Source organism: Empidonax traillii, unplaced genomic scaffold (assembly GCF_003031625.1).
Source record: "Empidonax traillii isolate 1590-97213 ecotype Southwest subspecies unplaced genomic scaffold, ASM303162v1 scaffold723:size436081, whole genome shotgun sequence".
Lineage (NCBI taxonomy): Eukaryota > Metazoa > Chordata > Aves > Passeriformes > Tyrannidae > Empidonax > Empidonax traillii.
Genome location: NW_020955916.1, coordinates 409,160 through 428,792, shown reverse-complemented (window position 1 = coordinate 428,792; position 19,633 = coordinate 409,160). Strand labels below are relative to the sequence as shown.

Sequence of the window (19,633 nt, the reverse complement as noted above, 5' to 3'; positions counted from 1 at the left end):
TAGAAATGGCAAGGAGTAGCAGCAAGTGGCCAATACAGTATTGCCCATAATTACGCTGCTCTTGCCACCCAGGTACATTGGAGGAGTGATGGAGAGGGAAGTTCACTCTTGTGAAGACACAATGAACTGGAGTCTGCACTTCTGGAAGTGGAAACATAAGGATATGCCCCACGCACCGCTTGCTGTGACAGATCTCCATCAGTAGCCTTCACTGAAGACAGTACTTCAGCCACATGAGCATGACTGAGATAATGTTTCACCTCCCTTATGAGCTGTAGCCTCGCACGCACACACACACACACACACACACACACACACACACACACAAACACACACACTTGCTTTACCTTTTCTTCACCCCCATGCCCAAAGGCTCAGCAGCTGGCCACCGTGGCCTCACACACTCCTTCCATGAAGCCTTCCTGCCTTCCATGGCTGTCCTGCACGGAGGAAGGCTGTGCCGAGACCCCAGGGCAGCCGCTGTGTGAGTTTGTTCCCAAGGCGGCAGCAATACAGTCACGCTCGTGTGTCGTTCACCTCCCCTAGACAGTTCCTCTGAGTTGAGTTCTTCATAATTATGTCCCCATAATTATTTCCTTCCCTGATGTGGCAGCAGGGAGGCACACACTGCCCCAAATGCCATGGGAGGAGTTATGCGTTACCTACTCCCACTGTATGCTGGGCACTCGGGAAAAGCCCAGAATGACAGGGAGAGGGAGGGCAGGAAAAGGACCCAAAGGTGTGTTACTTCAACACCTCCTGCTTGACAGTTGAGCCCTGGTTTTACCATGGTCAAGTGTCACAGGGGACCAAGTTACAGGGTGAATCAAACTCTATATTTAGGAAGAACAACTGGAAGCTATGACAGGAATTCCCTTTTACACTTTGCTTCTCTGCTGAGTCCCACTCCAGCCTGGAGCAGCTCTCAGTGCCGTCCAGGCTGAAAGCATCGGAGCTATTTCAGACACATTAAAAGGGTCACAGTCAATACCTCAGCTGGTAGAAGAAGATACCTCTTTCAGCATCAAAAGGAGGTGTGCATACTCACTTGACGGTTTGGAACTTTTCTTATATAAGTAAATAAGTAAGTTAATATTGCAGGGGTCAATTAAAAACTTGGAAGACCCTTATGAAAACTCTTTTATAACTGCTTTGAGTTGACTACAATAGTTGTGTGTTTCTGCTTATTTTAATGTCTCGTGCAGCATATCAGCATATTCAGAGCAGATTGCTATTGCTTCTCAGTCTGTGGGGACTTTTAAAGATTTAAAATAGAAAGTCGCTTAAATACTTAGTGACTCATAAGAAGTTTAACTGTGTATTAGATTGAACACTGTGCTACACAGGTAGATGGTTATTGTTTTCTCTGTGTTTGTTAGTGAAATATTACGTGGGAGTTTGGATGGTAGGAATAGTTTCTTTCACTGTAAGCTTAACAGGTAACTATAGCAGAGATTATTATGGATGTGTAACAGAAAATGTGACCACATTTGCTTAGAGCATGTAGTAAGTTTTTGTGTAACAGGCTGAAAGCTGCAAAGTGGGGATTTCTCTTCTTTCATTGTACTCACTGAGTCTCACAGTAGTGTAGTTCCCATCAAAGCCTTTTAATAAGATAAAACACTGCACTTCTGTGTCCAAAATACCCATAGTACTCGATGCCGTGCGTGTGGTGAGGGGAGAGGACAGCTTCCAGCTGGGGCAGGGGGAGGGCTCTTTCTGCTGTCTGTATGCTACTGTACATCTCTTGTGTGGGTTACAAAAGATGGCATTATGATATCTCATCGTATTTAAAGCAAATTGAACAAGTCAGCTTATTATCTTGCTCCAGCCCTGTCAGAAATTATTTTTAGCAGAGAGACAGAAGATAGGTCCTTTGTTTTACAAAGTTTCGCTTCAAAACACTCATTTATTTCACTGTAGTAGTCCTGTATTTCACAAGTAGTTCTACTCGAGTAATTTCATTGTGAAGCAAGGGAATTTGCAAGGGAAGTCTAGCATAAACCAGCTCCAGACTGAACTAACGTTGCCATTGCTTTCTAAGTTTGGCTCAGCATGCAGCCCATAAAAGGTAAAAGGTAAGGTGTGGGGAGGCCAAAAAGGCACCGGGGAATACAGGCTGCGTGTGTCTGCACTTCTCTGCCTCATGTGAAACCCATGTAATCCTGCTTATATGTGGAAATGAGGGTGAAGTGGGATTTTTTTTCAAGTTTGAAGAGCTGATCGGAATGCCAGGAATAACTTAATACAATCAGTGCAGCACTCTTGGCTCTCCCTCTGAGATGCGTGGCAAAAGAACAAAGGAATTTATAAAAATTAAATAATCACTTCTGTAACAGCTGCATCTGTTAAAAAACCTAAGGTTTATTCTCCTGTGATCGATGGTCAGTATCACTCTGTAAGGAAACTCAGGGAAGGCAGAGAAAGGGAAAGAGCCAGAGAAGTTGATCTATTTTTACTCAGTAGTTTGCTGTTGTCCTGATTTCTCTGGCGGTAATGAGGACAGCAGGATCTGGTAGGAAAATCACCTCCTCCAAAAGCAGTCCTACACAATTGTATCATGCATCCCTCTTTAGGAACTGGTGTCTGATTGCAGTAATTTTGAACACTGACTGCTTGTGAACCCGGAGCACCTCGCTGAGGAGCACTGACACTGTGCTTGTTTTAAAGCTGAGATTCAGTGTAAATCCTTCCTGTTGATCTCTAGATGGCCCAAGAGCTGTGTATCAATGTTTTTCGCAATGCACAAGCATTCAAGATGAAGAAATATATCTTAGCTTGAATTCCTCTGTGAGAGTGGTTAGGAAGTAGATCCACTTTGGTTTAAAATATGTTTTATGTCATTTTCCTGTGCTTTTGTTTCCATTTGCCATTTTGATTAGAAAGAGGGAGGATGATAAGAAAAATTAATTAAGCGTTCTGGATTATGAGTCCTATCTTCTTCATAAACTGGGGAATTGTTCAGTGTGTGTTTTGGAATACAGTAATTGGTTAACAGAACAGTTATTTCTATGCATAGTAAAGATTTTTAAAAAGGAAGGAGAGAGAGTGTAGTAAATTCTTTTGCATTTTTGAAGTCTGCTTGAATTTTGTCATGAACTGTAGTGGCCAAGATTGCATCCATAAAGTGAATTCTGAAGTTTTTAAAACTGCCTCTGATTTTAAGATTGAGTATGCAAAACCACAATCTAAAACTCACTGGAAGAGTGACTAAAATATAAACAATGCTGGTTTTATTTTGCACAGTAGGATTTTGTCTGATTTATTATTTCAGTGGAGGCAATTTCAACCCAAAGCCAAAGATGACACCCTCTGACTGAACACTGTGTTGGCTTGGATGGCACTCTTTGCACCTGAGAGTGTGACCAGAGGGAGACCTCTAATGGCAGGTCATTTTTATATTTAATTCTGTTCCGCATCATACACAGATTTAAAGCTGATGTGAGAACATGCAAGAGCAAGTCTTCCATGCAGCCCCAGAGATACAATATAAGGTTGATATTTCAAGTTGAAGCCAACCTATGTATACTTTTTTTTTGCTACTACCTCACATGACATTTATACTCTTTGGAGTAGCCAAGTCTTTGACACTTTTAATTTCTCAGTATATTTCTACTATCTCTTCTACGTCATTTATCACTATTCTCATTACTTCCTTCCTATCTCAGGTTAAATATAGTATGAAAAATATGATGTAATTTGCTTCTGATCAAATGAGTTTTCTGATGAATTAATTTTTTAGCTTTTAGTATTACTATCTTACTTACTATTATAATGCTTAAATAACCAGACTTTGATGATGGTCTAGTCTAGTTAAAATCTTAGTTCTCAGTGAAAGAATAAAAGGATGAGATAATGTTTCAAATAATTTGCTGATAAAAGTTATTGCTTTTTACTTCAGTGTATTTCCTTTTGTTATTGTGTAGTGATATTGTAGCAGCCCATATTTCTCCACCTGCGTAAAACTGTATTGAAAAATATGTTATTTTTTATCTTTTTGCTAAAGAAAATTTGTGAATCTGTAGGATCTAAAACTTTGAAGAGAGGCTTCTTTGTGCACTAGCAGTTGTCAAAGAAAACTTCTCAATTTGACCATCTTGATAATTTTCAGTCTACAGGCATTAAAGGATTTGAGAGTCCGGAAATGGTTATGTCTGCATTTAAAAATGTTTTCTAACAATTTATGCCTTATTTGAAAGAAGACTTAAACTGAAACTTTTAGTAATTCCCACATACATACTGTGACAGAGATGATCATACATTGTTTATCCTCAAATGCTTCCCGTAATTCTTACTCATTTTACAACGCTGTTAAGGTTTGAGAGAGTCCTTATCTCTACTCATTATTGTTTTTAATGTGAAAGAGATAGCTTCATTTGTGGCTATGAAAGATTAATTGGAGAAGCTCGGGTGTTCTGTCTCTTTCTGATATTCAGAAGGAATAACTAAGCAACTTGGAAACTGAGATGGAAACAGGAGCTGGGCAGATGAAATGGATGCCTGTCAAGAGGCGGCATGGGTTAAGTTCTAGCTTATCTCCCTTAGCTATCAGAATGTCAGAGCCTGTAACACTTTCCCATTTTGCTTGCAGGGATAAGCCTCTGTCTTAAAAATGTCAAAACAGCCAGCGTCACATGTCAAAGCCATTCAGGTAAGAGACAGTATTTATGTTTCTAATATAATAAAATAATAAATCTCAACCTCCATTGCTTGGCAAACTGCATTTTTACTCAGACAAAGCACCATAGGTCTGCTAACAGGGGATTATTCAGTTAAGGTGAAAAACTTAGTAGGTATGAAACCAGTGGAAAAGTGTGACCTGAAGAGCATCTTTTGATCTGAGCTCATAAAAACCTGAATCAGGTAGGTTTGTTGATCACTTGTTTGCACAGTCTTTCCAGTGTTAGGCTTTGCCTGTTGGGGGTCAGCTAAGCAAAACACAGGTGATACATGTGCGTAATTGATCAGCATTATAAGCAAAAATAATTCTTGCAGCTGTTAGATTTTCCACAAAGTTAATACAATGCTGGAAGAATTATAGGCTAAAAAGATGGCAGAGGTGCTGTGCAGGTTTTCAGGTCTGCATTCCTTTAGGAAAAAAATCCCACAACTTCCAATATTTGTTTGAGAAGCATTTTATTTAAAAACTAGAGTAAAATGAGAGAAAAGCTTATCTTTTAATTTAAAAGATTCTTGTCTACCACATGCCTCCTAAAATGGTAAATGCTTATAAGGATGGAGTTGGTTGTTCCATACTTGTAAAAGAAACAGCTGGAGAACTATCCCATCATCACAAAGTAGCATCATGAAAAATGTATTTAGCTCAAGCTGTCAATGATTCTTATCACAAGGCCAAAATATTTCCTGAACTGAAGAATCTTACAGAATTTTCATGTATTTTGTAAAATGCATTTCCAATGAAATTTTAGGAGTTCAGGTTCCCTTACATAAGAAGCATAAAATGGAATTTCTAAAGTCTGATCTGTCTTTTTTTGCCTTGAGATAATATTAATTCAATGGATTGGAGTATCAAGATTAATTATCCAGTGGCTAAGCTGCATGCTGAAGTTGTAAGATACTGTAAAAACGCAGATTCTCTTTATCATCAGCAGCTCTACTGAAACAGGCATGCAAATTACTGTACTCTAATTCAGCTGAAGTTAGCAGAATTTTGCCATTTCGTCAGAATTTTGATTTCACTCAGTTCAAATTTTCCTCCCTCTTTTACCCTGACTATAGAAATGTTTGTATGATTAATGAAAAAATGCAGATATTTTTTAGCTTACAAGTGTTTACATTTTACGCTTCAAGTCCATAGGCACATACAAACATTTTTAAGGATTGAATTTGGTTTGCTTTTTTTCTTAAAGAAGTAGTGGTAGACTGCCTTTTATTTTTATGATGACTTGGAAACAATGCTTCTAGCTTGTTAATTTAAAAAGTGCGTTAAGTATAAATACTAAGTTTCATATTTTAAGAAACTTTAATTTTGGCAGAGGAAATTTAAATCATGAGGAAAACTACAGCACCAACTTTAAAATATATCTATTAAACATTGTGTCAAAGGTGGCTCCAGTAGGAAGACTTGCACTTGAATCAATGCCTTTTACATTTTGAGCACTCTAAGAGCCATGACTCAAAATGTCACATTACTTTTATACATTGTGATTCATATATTATGATCCTTTGCTATCGTGTTCTGTTATAATAGGACTGACATGCTCTGGAGAATATACATCATGCTGCAGTGATGGAAATGTAGTGGCACCTTACTAACTGAAGTATTTCATGATGCTGGCTTCTGTCTCACTGTGCGAGATGTACACAAAAATCATCACTTGCCAAAAGTCACTAAATACAGATGTGTGAGAGTTAAAGGTAGCAACTGTTCCCAAGTTTGGGGCAATAATGGATCCAAGTACTATTAATTCCTGATAACATGTATTGCTGGTTCGCCCTCTCAGTGTGTAAAAGGCTGTATACAGCTCTGGCTGAAAATTATTCTATCTTCAATTACCACTCTTTGCTTTCCCCAGAGGTAAGGCTGAGGGGGTTCCTGTTTTTTCTGGTGGTGTTGTGGGTTTGCTCTGGGCCAATTTTCTCTCACCCCCACACAATTACTATAAGTTGAGAGAAGGTTTATGCAGACAAGAGATCTGAATGGGGGGTGAGAGAAAATTAGCCCAGAGCAAACCCACGACATTTTTGGTGGAGAATGTGGGCAAGAGACTGCCCAGAGAGGCAGAGGCCAAATCAGACCACAGCAAGTGGTTTTGTGTTTTTTTTTTTTTTTTTTCCCCAGAATTCCATTCAATTTTCTCTGCAGTTCTTATCTTTCTTTCTTATTTTTTAATTAAAAGTATTTATACTGAAGTGTCTTTCCAGCTTATTTAGTCATCCATCTGGACAGCTAGGAATGGCTGTGGTGCTGTGAAGAACTTATCCAAAACAATCCTCAACTGATGAGTGGCTGCATGAGTTGTATCATAATCTGTCTGTCTTAAACAGAAAGAAGAACACACAAAAAAATCTCCAAATATCAGTTCAGTTAATTCGAAGGAGCAATATATGTTGTATGTCATGCTTACAGATATTTTTCCTTTGGCCTGTTCAGAAAGACCTCCCTAGAGGATGTAAGTACACATACCTACTCATTATGAAAACTGCAGTGACATCCAAAATATGGTAGGCACTTTCCAAAAACAAAGGAAGAGGCAAAACCAATAGTTTTCCTAATTAGTATGGTTAAAAATAAGAATCACACCTAGAAAGTCTGTCTAAAGCAATTCTAATTGAGGATTTCAGGGGTTTGGAACAGAAAATTTCCTGTTTAGCATTTTGCTGGATGAGAAGCAGGCAAAGAGATTCCTGAGGTTCGTATCTCCATCCCAGGTGACAGGTGACAAAAGCCTTGAAATGTATTTTAAAAACAAAACTGAAAACATGTGCTGATTGCAGCAGAGCACAGTCCTTGCAGAGCTACACTGGTGTACAGAATTTGACCCACCCATTACACAGCTGTGGGACAGGACCAGCATTGCATTAACAGGGAAATTTACAGCTCAGGACCTTGGTACCTCTGGTCAGGAAGGGCTTGTACATAAGTCATGCTTTCATTTCATACTAGAAACATTTTAATTTATAGTATGTGTTATCAGATGCAGACAGCGTTTGATTATGTCTTAAAGGATGCTCATTTTACCAAGTTAATATGTCATGACTGCATACATCTTGCCCAAACTCTGATTTGAGCGCCCTTATTGCAGATAAAATAGTACAAACTGCTTTTGTGTGACACAGATTACTGTGAAAGTGCTGAAGCAGACCAAAGACTGGCTTATTTAATTTAATTAGCAGCCTGGGATTTAGGAGTTCATTTTTGTTTCCTGAACCATTTTTAGTCACAGTTGGTCTGTCAATCACAGTAGGAAATGCAAGGGCTGTGGTGTGCTGTGGGAGTCTGGCTCCTGCTTTGATTGACTCTAGGGGTAAGGAATGTCCAAGTTAAGGATGAGCACCAAAAGGAGACATAGCTCTTAAAGTTTCAACTCTGCAAACTTGTATGACCATGCGAGCTGTAAAGTGCAGAGAAGTTTCACATTCCAAAAAAAGAATCTGCCTGGAGGTACCAGAGCTTGGCAGAGGAGATGCTTGAAATTAAAAATAGCAAAGCTTTTTTTTTCCCGCCTGTAAATGAAATAATAGGTTAAGAACTGTGAGGATGAAAATTCCCTGTCTCATGGGAACTTACAAAGTGCAGGTGAAAGGTTTCACAATATCTAAACTAATGCTCACTGAAAAAGCTTTATGAAACAAATACCCAGTTGTCTATAAAACTACATGACCCTGCAGATTTGGCAGCCCCACTCAAATGATAGCATCACCTTGCATAAATTAGGTAATGGGAAACAGGTAAGTAGAATAGAGGGAAAGGTGCTTATTTCTTGGCAAATGGATTCTTAGTTTGCTTGGTATTTGGTTACAACTGCCAGAACAGTTGTTGTTACTGGAAAGAGTGGGCTGCTTTCCTGGGGTTGACCAACTGGGGCTAAAATCTGCAGGACCATAGTTTGGGCAGAAGGATGGGATTATTTATCTTCATTTAGTGCAAATCAGTCAGATGGTGAACTACAAGAACACGGCTCACTCTTAGAAGGTTTTCCATTTCCGCTCTGTAACATTACCGATTCACCCCTGGCTTTACCAGTGGGAGTTGTGATATTTTGATGACATTTCCTAGGAGCATCTTCCCTTCTGAGATCACGAGATAAGAGTAGGTATAACTTGTGCATGTAGTTGATCATGCCATTTGACTTTTAAAATAATCCCGACTGGGTCACACCGGGAAATGGATACATTTCAGCTGTTCTTTTCTAAGCAGTGTTTTGTGCCATTCTTTTCTCAATAATCTTTACTTTTAAGGTATCTGTTTTCAGCACCAATTATATTATGGCTACTGGCTTTCTGCCCCAGATAAAAGATCAGGTTCGTGCAGTTGTGTGGGCATCATGCTGGAAGGAGTTTGCTAAAGCCAGGGACTAGCGGTCTGCCCGGTGTTGGAGCTGGTTCAACCATTTGCAGCTTGTAGCACTGTCGGTAAATTTTGTTGGTAAAATCACATTTTAAAGACTCAGAGCATAAGCTGACTCATGGCAGGCTTTCCTTCCCAACTACCTGTGATTAATTGTGGTGAAAACTGATGTCTCTGGGGAAGGGAGAATGGTCCAGTGATTTGGGTGGTACTATAGGATTGGGGTGATATGCACTTAAATGCTGCTTTTGGCACTCACTTTCTTTTTGTCCTTGACCAAGTCGAAGCAGACCCATGTGCCTAAAGACACTTTGGTGTCTAGTACTCATTTGAAGTCCAATGAAGTCAGGAAACATTAGTCTAAAATGCAGAATTTCAAAAGCTTTCTAGGTAGCTTTGTTTTTTCATTTTTTGCCTTTAAAATGGAGATGAAAGCACTTCTCTTTCCCACAGGAGTGGTGTGATGATGCATACATTGAGGACATAAGAGCTCAGAAACCACAAAAATGTCTATACACTTGTCCCAATCCTTTTGAGTTTTGCCATTTACCAGCTGTATATTTATTTATCAGTCACCATTGTATGTATCTCTATTTCCTTTTCACAGGCTAATATTAACATCCCAATGGGTGCATTTCGACCTGGTGCAGGCCACCCTCATAAAAGAAAAGAACTTACACCTGAAGAAGTGGATGAAGTATGTAAAAAAGGTTTTTTGACTTTTTTTTTTTTTTTTTTTGCTTGTTTTTTTTTTTTTCCCCAGGAGAATCCCTACCATAAAATGAAAGAAAGCCTTTTAATCAGTCTTGTAGCTCTGCATACCAATTTTAGGTACCACAGCTGAACATGGACTGATCATTCATGGAAATAAATGGCCACTTGCTAAACACTTCATATAGAATAGTTCTGCTTTTGGTGCCAAGGCACCTATAGGGTTTTAAACTGTTTCAAAGGTGTGTGGTTGTGTTTCAACAGCAGGATGACATCTGCTGTCAGGAAAGAGAGCCAGGATTTCACTAGAGGTATTTGTCTGGATGGGAGTTGATGGGATACAGCAGGAAAAGTTATAGCAAGGCTTTAGAAGGATATGCTACTACCTGCTGCCCCGTAGTGTGATTGATTGTTACAACTTAGCTATTACTAAGTTCTCAAACGTGACACTCTTTGAAATGTTTATCAACAAGGAAGAATTGAATGTGAAGACACTTGCAAGTTAAAACAGAAATTGAGAACCCATTTATCTGCCTAGTGGTGAAAATACTCCATTTTAGGCTGAATTCTGTGTTTTCATGCTTATATTTTACAGGGAGTATTTAACACTGAGTTTTGAATATAAAATCCAATTTATACATTAACTAACATTGATCACAAAGGTCATGATTAAACACAGATATCATATTTCTGGATGCTATTAAAGCATCTTATTTACCATTAGCTTTTATTATAAATGAGAACTAAAACCAATAGTGGAAAAAAAGGTAATGGGGGGAGGCAAAAGCCACTGCTCCCCAGGTGTGCTGTGGCACTGCTGATGATTCAGCCCCAGTCAAGAAGCAGCCAGATTAGTTTTGAACCAATCGTCAGCTTGGAGCAGGCACTTCAAATGGTCAAGTTTAGTCGTGTAAGAGCTAATTCTTCCTTTTTTGTCTCAAACAGACAGATTAGGTTTTTTTCTGGATTTCTCTGTGTTTTGATATAAGTAGTCCTCTGTTTACAGAGAACTTTCCTGAAGTAATCAAACCCAAGCTGACTTAGCTCTTAGGAAGATTTAAAAGAAATAAACATACAAAATGACCTTGAACATGTGTTGTGGCTTTCTCCACTGGAAAGAAATGAAAGCATATTCTCTCTGAAGTAATTAAGCCGGTGAAGGAGTGCATGTTATTAAGCAGAAACTGATATACCATGGGTGAATTCTGGTGGTGTTTGGGAAATAAAATAAATAACTGGTGCTGATAATTAGATTTGGTTGGGTAATTGAATGTTGCTTTGCTTCTCAAGTACATGAATACTATATATAAGACAGAAATTATGGAATGAAAGTTCTTGGCATAGGTTTTATGGGCAATATTCAACCAAACCAATGGTAGTAAAGACTACAGAAACAGATCTTGTAATGGGAATAGAATAAAAATGCTACTAGTGGACTTGTCTTTCCAGTTTTCTCATCTCTTTAAGTTTTGTGATACAGCTCCTGATTTTTCAAAGCAGTTTTAGACAAATAAGACTTTTGCTAACAGTGCATTGTATTTTTCACTATTTTTAAAGGCTTGGCAAAGGAGATGAGGGGAATATGGATCTTTCTCAAAGGGATGGTGGAGTCAGATGGGAATGTGTATTTTGAAGGTCGATGGAGTGGGCATGTTTAACATGGAAAGAAATGGAGGGTGGAAATTTCAGAAAATGCCTTCTTCAGTCAGAGCATTTCCATGCTTGTACTCCTTAACTCTTGTGTATGTTGAGTCACTCTTCAGAATTCCTTTCATCAAACTGGAGGCCAAATTCTAATTTCAGCTCTGCATTGCACATGGAGTGGGTGATTACAGGGAGGGTGCAGTCACAGGTAGCTCGCACCTGAGGTTAGAGGAGAAAGCTGACGGAGAGCAAAGTCTCCAAAACATGGTCAAAGCTTGCGCCATTTCTTCTACAGGAGGAAGGGTGTTGCACATGACTTGAAATGGTATTTTTAACAGAGTATCTGCCATTTGTAATAAGAACTAAGGGTTGAGGGAATGGTAGTATGCTGTGATTATTCAGATTAGCTAGTTGTGCAAGAAAACTGGGAAAGGAAACAATCCAAGTTCTTGGCACCTTTGACTACTTCTACAATTTTCTGTATCCTTCCAAACAGGTTCTGTATCAATTTCCTCATTCTCCTGCTGTACTTTCCTACTGTTTCAGGATGTTAGATCATTAAGCTAGATATCAGACAGTACATGTCCTAGCTGGGGCTGAATTACTGGCTGGGATTTGAAATGAACGAGAAACAACCATAATGTTATTACTTAGTATTATCTAATAGTGTATTGTCTAAAATGTGAGACAAGATAATACAAGATTTCCAAGCCAAGCAATGTTGCTTCAGTTTTCTTCTATATATAGTGATGTTAAGAAAGTTCTTGAAGATCAGATAGGAAGAAAATGTCAGTTTTCTAGAATACCTGGTTTATTTGCTCTTTGACATTGCAAAAAGTCTTCTTCCTAATTAGCCTGTAGTCTATTAGTCAATAGAAAAAAAGAGGCCAATAGCATATGACAGATAACTTTGGAATTTTAAAAATTAAATTAAATACTAAGAATTGACTGCTCACAGTCAATATACATTTTCAAAAAGAGTAGCTAATAAGTCTAAATAGTGATTTAACTCCAAAAAGCCAATCTCAATAGGACATTCATAGAGTAATCAAAAATGAAAAAAAAAAATTTCGTCATGAAATCATTTGCAGAAAAATAAATTAATTTTTAAGTCTACATGATTCTTCCCTTATGCCAGTTTTATAAAATATGCAACAGGCTGTAAAAACCTTAACTTCCTACTGGAAAGCTACTACTTCAAAACTTTTTTCTGTCTAGAATAGAAATTGTCTAAAATACATGCTTTACTCACCTAGAAGCAATAGTACAGCTGAGGAAGTACTGAGGGCTAAAATACTGTGGTTCATCAGGAAATTAGCTGAGTTGCTCACTATTTTGAAAGTGCTGTTATTTAACCTTTAGTTTTACAGTTGTCAGCAAAATAGCCATGAGGCACTACCCTAATTCAAACACAAAATGACAAAAGCCCCCCTGGTCTTGCAACTGAGGTTAAGAAAAATTAAACTTCAACTCATGCTGAGCTTGCATGGAGCTTTTGATGTCCGTAACCTACTATCTTAGCTCTTTTACAGAGCTGCAGAAGTGCATGATGGTTTTCCTTTCCAACTGTCTGGACACAATGAAACTCACAAAGAAATTAGATAATAAAAATGTTTTTTCTGGGTTTTTTACCCTCTAAAATGTGAAGGGTTTGGAATTGCCTTTAATGCTCCACTCAGTTATTTTCCACTAATAGTCTGACACTGTAAATTCTTAACCATCTACCAAAAAATCCATGTTCCTCTACACTGAGCACCTTCTGTTCTTTTTAGAATGATTTTAGACAACAACCAACTAAATAACTTATCTCTTCCTCCCCATTCCCACCCCTTCTCCTCTCCATTTTCCACTGAGATTGCCTTTAGTATAAAAATATCCTTTCCTGTTTCTCAAACAACTGACCTATGCTCATGCTCAAGAGATTGCTACTGCAGCAGTGAATTCACTGGTGTCCTTTTGTGCAGAGTGTTCCTGCTTCGACAGAGGAGGAGACAGGCAAGAAACATCTCCCAGGAGCTAAGAAACTTCCAGGTCCTGCTGTCAACTTGTCAGAGATTCAGAACATAAAGAGTGAGCTGAGATATGTCCCCAAAGCTGAACAGTAGCTGGAACAAGCAGGTGAGTAAAAGACGGTTCTGTGCCTGGCTCTAGGAGAAACAGGCTGATCCTCTTATGTAAAAAGGTGGCTTTCCAATTACTTCAGGGGACCTGGAGTCACACCTTGTATTTCAAAGACAAAATATAAGAAGCCATAATCTGTTATTCTCTGTTATTTCAAACATAGATCATGTTGAAGACTATATACAGTGATATATGGCCCTCATGGACTAACCTAACAAATAGTTTATTCAGCATATTAGGAATATTGAAGACAGCTTAAAAATAACATCTTGCTTCACAAGCACAAGTTCCAGTTTTGCAAAATATATGACTTGTATTTGTACAGTCCAACTACCAATAGATCTTTTACAATGCAAATAAATTTATTGCAGTGATGGACAAGTAGGTCAGCATTTTTAAGCTCCTTTGTAATATTAGTTATTTGATATTCATTTATTTATATTATTCAAAATTGATATGCTAATGGCTCCATGTATTTGATCACACAAACAGACCACTATTTGTGGTGCCTGAGTAGTTGCTATATAGGTGTATCAGGCTTGGAAATATGAAGTTGGACCTTGGGGAGATCTGTGCTCCTCTGAAGTAGCAGATGAACACTAGGTAACGACCCTCAGGCACTGCAGACAGCACCAGACACCTAGGGATTGAGCCACTGATCTACAACTAGAACCACAGCTCATACTTATTTTACTCAGTGTCTGGAGGAAGATCAGTGATGAGCAGCCTCTCTCAGGTGCTAAGTATTGGGACCAGGATCCTTTAATATCTTCATCAATGGGCACAGACAGTGGGATAAAGTGCACCCTCAGCAAATTTGCAAATGACACCAAGCAGAGCAGTGCAGTTGACACACCTGAAGGATAGGATGGCATGGAGGGGGGCTTGGTCAAGCTCAAGAAGTGGGCCCATGACACCTCATAAAGTTCAAAAAGGTCAAGTGCAAGGTCCCGTACGTGGGTCAGTACTCCACCCAGAGTGCTGCATGCAGCTCTGGGGCCTCTGACATAGGAAGGGGACAGACTTGTTGAACTGAGTCCAGAGGAGGGCTGCGAAGTCAATCAGAGGGATGAGTATCTCTCCAATGAAAACAGGATGAGAGAGTTGGGGGTTTTTGGCCTGGAGAAGAGAAGGCTCAGGGGAGACCTCACTGTGGCCTTTCAGTATGAAAGTGGGCTTTTAAAAAGGATAGGGACAGAGTTTTTAATAGGTCCTGTTATGTTAGGACACGGGGTAATGATTTTAAACTTAAGATTAGATTCAGACTAGATGTAAGGAAGTTTTTTACAATAAGGGTGGTGGAACACTGGACCAGGTTGACTGGAGAGGTGGCAGATGCACCATCCCTGGAAACATTAAAGGTCAGGCTGGACAAGGCTCTGAGCAACTTGGTCTAGTGGAAGACAACCCTGCTCATTGCAGGAGGGTTGGACTAGATGATCTTCGGAGGTCTTGTCCGACTCAAACCGTTCTATGATTCTGTGATTATTTTATTTAAAAGGAAATATTCAGCACTTCAACACTGATTTCAGAATAATTTCCATTTGATTTCAAACAAGGCCCATAAGCCTCTGTTCTACATTCTGAGCCTGATGGAAATTAATAATTTCTGTCCATGAAATTATCCTCTGATTTTCCTTGAATACAATGAATACTCAGACGTACAGAAAAGTTTCAATACTAAAAAAACCCCACCCTGGCTACAATAAGAAAAAGAGAGTTGCATCAGATAGTAGTCACCTGAATTGCCAGTTTTGCATATTGACTGAAAAATCCTTTCTGTTGTGAAGAGGGGCAGAGGAGCTAAGCTGAGTAGAAGAACATCATCTGTAATTTGCTGCACAGAAACATAAATAAGAACAGAGAAAAACAGAAAGCGGTGCAAAAGGGTTCTGGGAAGGCAGAAGTGCTAAGGATCAGGAATCTTAAAATAAATGGCATATAGTCTCAGTGAATTGCTTGAATGCACAGTGCATCATTAACTTATATTTTATGTACAGCATAAATACGCCATTTGGAAACAAGAGTGCTTAGCTGTTTCTTGCTTTTACCTTGCTGTGTCATAATGTTCCTGTTATTTTAAAGAAACAATGGAGTCTTTCTCTTCAGAAAACTTGGGAAAGGAAAAATTAATATTTTGTAAAATATAACATTGTAATCACTACACTGAAGCACTGCCCAGAGAAATATGAATTTTTAGTGTGAGACTTTAAAGAGGTTTTTTCCATAACAGATATTTGGGCATAAATTTAACCCCATGTTTATTCTCAGATGATTGCTATTTTCAACACTTAAAACAGTTTTTTAGTAATTAGCTTACTGAGAATCTGACAAACTTTTGGAGCATGCACAGAAGTTCACTCTAAGGAGAAGATTTCTCCAGAAAGGTCAGCAAAGTAAAGGGTATCTTGAAAGCAGTGAGGTTATTATGAAGTAATTTCTGTATCTGTCCTTCTTTTGATGTACTGTTTATCAGGTTCTGACAGTGATACAGATTTCTAGATCTTGGGTAGTGCAGTCACAGATCATATGTGAAAACAGTTTCTAGAGGAGTTGCAGACACAGTACTCACTGGAGCCTGGAAGTTTGGGTTTGGGTGCTGTGCAGAACTAAGCAGGTGCATGAGTTCTATATAAAACTGAGATATAAATCAATCATGGGCCACATCTAGCAGCCTTGAATGATACTAAATCTAAGGATTGCCCCCTATAAGAGAACATTCATCAGTTCGGGTGTTTAGTCATGACCTGCAGACTTGCATAAAATGTGACGTAGTCAGTGGGTTGTTTTATGACTGACCATGTCAATCCAGTGAAGGTTACCTTTATTTGCAAGAAATCCACACTCACATCTGCCTAATGCTTTGCACCATCTCTAAGAAAGGGTTACAGATTATGCTTTGAATGTGATGCTGTCTAAATAGTAAACAGTAGAATATGTCTGTACAGAGTGTATACTGATCAATGAGGGTATTCTTTGGTTTTCACAGTTTGGAAATGAGGTCTCTCTCACATGAGTACTACAATCTTCTCTGATATTCACTATTGATGGATTTCCCCTTGATATTATTTTTATATTTCTTGTGGTACTCTGTAGGAAGTACATAATTGAAATGGTAAGAACAAATACTCTGGATCATTTCCATTATTCTGTTATCCTATAATATGATACCATAAAAAATATTAAAAGTATACATTAACATTCAGAAATGCCAAAGTTTTTACAATGATATCAGTTATTTCCAACTTTACCTCCTAGTATTGTCATATATCATGGGATAGTTTCAGTAAATTACAAGTCAAGAGGATTATTTTTTTTTTAAATTTTGATCCATGCATTCTTGCTCAGTTTAACAGAGTGCAAAACCAGCAGCAAAAATGAGAAACCTGCAAAGCAGTAGGTTGGTTCATTATTTACAAACCCATTCCTAAATGATTTGCACTTTAGAGTAACTCCTGTTAAATATCTCTGGTTTTGCTCTTCACCAAATTAGGAAACATGAATAGACTTACTAAGATCCTAGTTGTGAGTCTAACAGTTTGTGGGAGGGATATAATTAGTGAGATGTCATGAAGCTGGATCCACTGAAGGTCATCGAGTGCTCCTCAGTTAAGATATTCCTGTAGTCATCTCCTGGTGCTGGTCTGTCATCTATAATTAACTAATTAGCATACTCTGCTTTGTCATAAAGATTTTTTTCCTCCACAGACCTGTAGCTGATGTGTTAGATGGAGCTAGTTTTAATATACAACCTGACTTGTGATTCATTTCCCTTTTCTCCAACTACTTTTTTTTTTTTTTTTGCTGCTCCCTTCACACCTGCTCATTTCTACATGCACAGGGGTGAAGTATATGCAAAATAAAATAGTAACAAAATATCACGTGCTAAAAATATATGTCCTATTGAATAAGTAATGGTAGGAAGCATTTAATTTGTGACAAATGGAGCCTGCCATGGCTGAGATTTATTACTGATTATTGTGATATCTCATGTGATAACTGGTATGGTGATTGTACCTGAAAATGGGCCTGAGCACAAACTGGTTTTTCATATGAGAATATATATAAATTCACCCAGTTACTTCTGCAACTCATATTCATTCTTCGTTCTGTAACCCTTCACGTTTTGTTTCCTGAGGTGTGGGGGACTGTGTAATAAGACTTTTTACTGTGTACCCTGAAGGGCCACAGAGTCCTTCAGGAGTGCTAGACTTTGGTTTCAGAGGACCTAAACCTTCAGCTAAAGTAGTCTGATCTTTTCCTCCAGAGTGAGATTTTTGTACTTACTGGAGGACCTCCTCAAAAGGCAAATTTACTGCCTCGAAGTTACAAAACAGTCTGTCCTGGACATACGGGCAGTATTCCCACTACTGTGTTTTAATTGTGTTTTGAGAAAGGGATTGTCAGGATCCCCATCACAACACTGATGAGATAATTTCTCACATGCAGCTGGTACTTGTAGATAAACTTTTGTCTTTACCCGGAACTATAAGGAAGGGTGGTTTGATTGCAGAAGTAGTTCTGTTGTCAGGTCACAGATGCAAGGGAGTTGTATTTTGAGAGCTGAAGACTATACATCTAGCAAAGGCTTCCCAGGGCAGCTTACCCTTTGCATTTCTTGCAGCATTGCCTCCTCTATAACATACTGGGAATCCTTCCTAGAACAAAATGAGGAAACTTGACAGTAGAGCAGCCTCTGAAATTGGTGTCACTTGAGAAGAAGTCCCTTAGGGAATAAAGCCCTTATATCCATACACAGAAGGTGTTCCTTGATGGTGCTGTTAATTACTTACAAAAAACATTTGTCAATAACCCTAGGTTAAAATTGCACGTTATAGCTTTGTCCCCTAAGTACTGAGGATTCTAATTACAGTTTCATGCTATATACTGCTCTGAAGCCACATCTCAGTTAACAGAGCCATTTACCTTTCCCAGTGTCATTGCTCTGACACACAGTTTAGGAATTGCCTCTTATTCCTGTGGTCACATGGACCTGAGGGATACAGTTAAACTGTTGTACAGTTATAAGCAAGGTATTGCCTTTTTTCTCCAGGAACACATCAGTGCTTTGCTGGTAGAGGAACTCTGACATGCTGTGAGCCCTTGTAAGAGCCTCACAGTTTTAGGAAAATGTGTTCACTTGATTAAGTCCAAGACAGACACTGTGTGAAAGGAGGGAATCCTGCATCCAGAGGATGCCAAGGTAGGTCAGAAGCAAACATCTCCTTAGCTGGAGTGGGAACTACAGGGTAAACAAGGAGGCTGTGTTGCAAGAATTTCTGCAGGACCCTTCTGCCACAGTGAGAGGTTGCCTGGGGGGATCTCATCAGTGCATAAAGTACCTAAAGGCAGAGTGCAAAGAGAACAGAGCCAGGCTCTTTTCAGTGGTGCCCAGTGGTGGGCCATCCCCAGACCTACTCACTGTGTGGCCTTTATTAATTTTAAAGTACTTCTTGTCTTTTTCTTTCCATGGTTTCCTACTATCCTGCTGTCTTTGGTCCAGAACTCCCAGATTAGCAGCACTTAGGGATTTCATGGCCAGCCATCAATTTTGTCAGATCACTTCTGTTTGTAAAATTGTCCTAAGAAAAGAGGTAGTTGAGGGTATATAGGATTTTTTTAACAGCATGTTTAAGATTCTTTGGTTTTCCTTCCAGGTTTTTTACATCTACTTACGACATGCTTTCAGACTTTAAAACAGAAGAGCTAGAAGTTTCTTTTCAAAGAGAAAACTGGAATCTTCAGGATGTAATTTAATATCATAGGAACCTCTGTAATCCTGTTATCCGCTTGAACAAAAAAAGTTATTCATGTTTTGTTTCCCAGAGTTTCTGTGTTCAGAGGAAAAAATTTAGTTGTTGTGGTTTAACTCCAGCCAGCCACCAAGTACAACATAGGTGGTTGCTCACGCCCCCACCAGTGTGGGGGGAAGATTATCAAAAGAGTAAAAGTGAGAAAACTTGTGGGTTGAGATAAGGACAGCTCAATAGGGAAAGCAAAAGTCATGCACACAAGCAAAGAAAAACATAGAAATAAATAACAGTGACTGAGAAAGACAAACACCATCACTCCAAATGTCCCTCCCCTTCCTTCTCCTTCCCCTCACTTTATATACTGAGCTGATGT

General features: G+C 38.8%; 1 protein-coding gene across 2 annotated transcripts in view; it reads left to right on the top strand.

Moving 5' to 3' along the window:
* The first annotated feature begins 914 nt into the window (after positions 1–914).
* The window catches only part of SMPX (small muscle protein X-linked), a 39,639-nt gene continuing 20,920 nt past the window's right edge, over positions 915–19,633 (top strand). The window contains exons 1-4 of one of the 2 annotated variants that reach the window (XM_027900410.1): positions 915–1,034; positions 4,592–4,651; positions 9,639–9,728; positions 13,351–13,504. In XM_027900410.1, the coding sequence (XP_027756211.1) occupies positions 4,613–4,651; positions 9,639–9,728; positions 13,351–13,491 (270 nt within the window). In that variant the 5' untranslated portion in view covers positions 915–1,034; positions 4,592–4,612 and the 3' untranslated portion in view covers positions 13,492–13,504. Of the gene's footprint in view, positions 1,035–3,301; positions 3,390–4,591; positions 4,652–9,638; positions 9,729–13,350; positions 13,505–19,633 lie in introns of those variants that run through there. The other variant, XM_027900411.1, reaches the window with a different exon arrangement.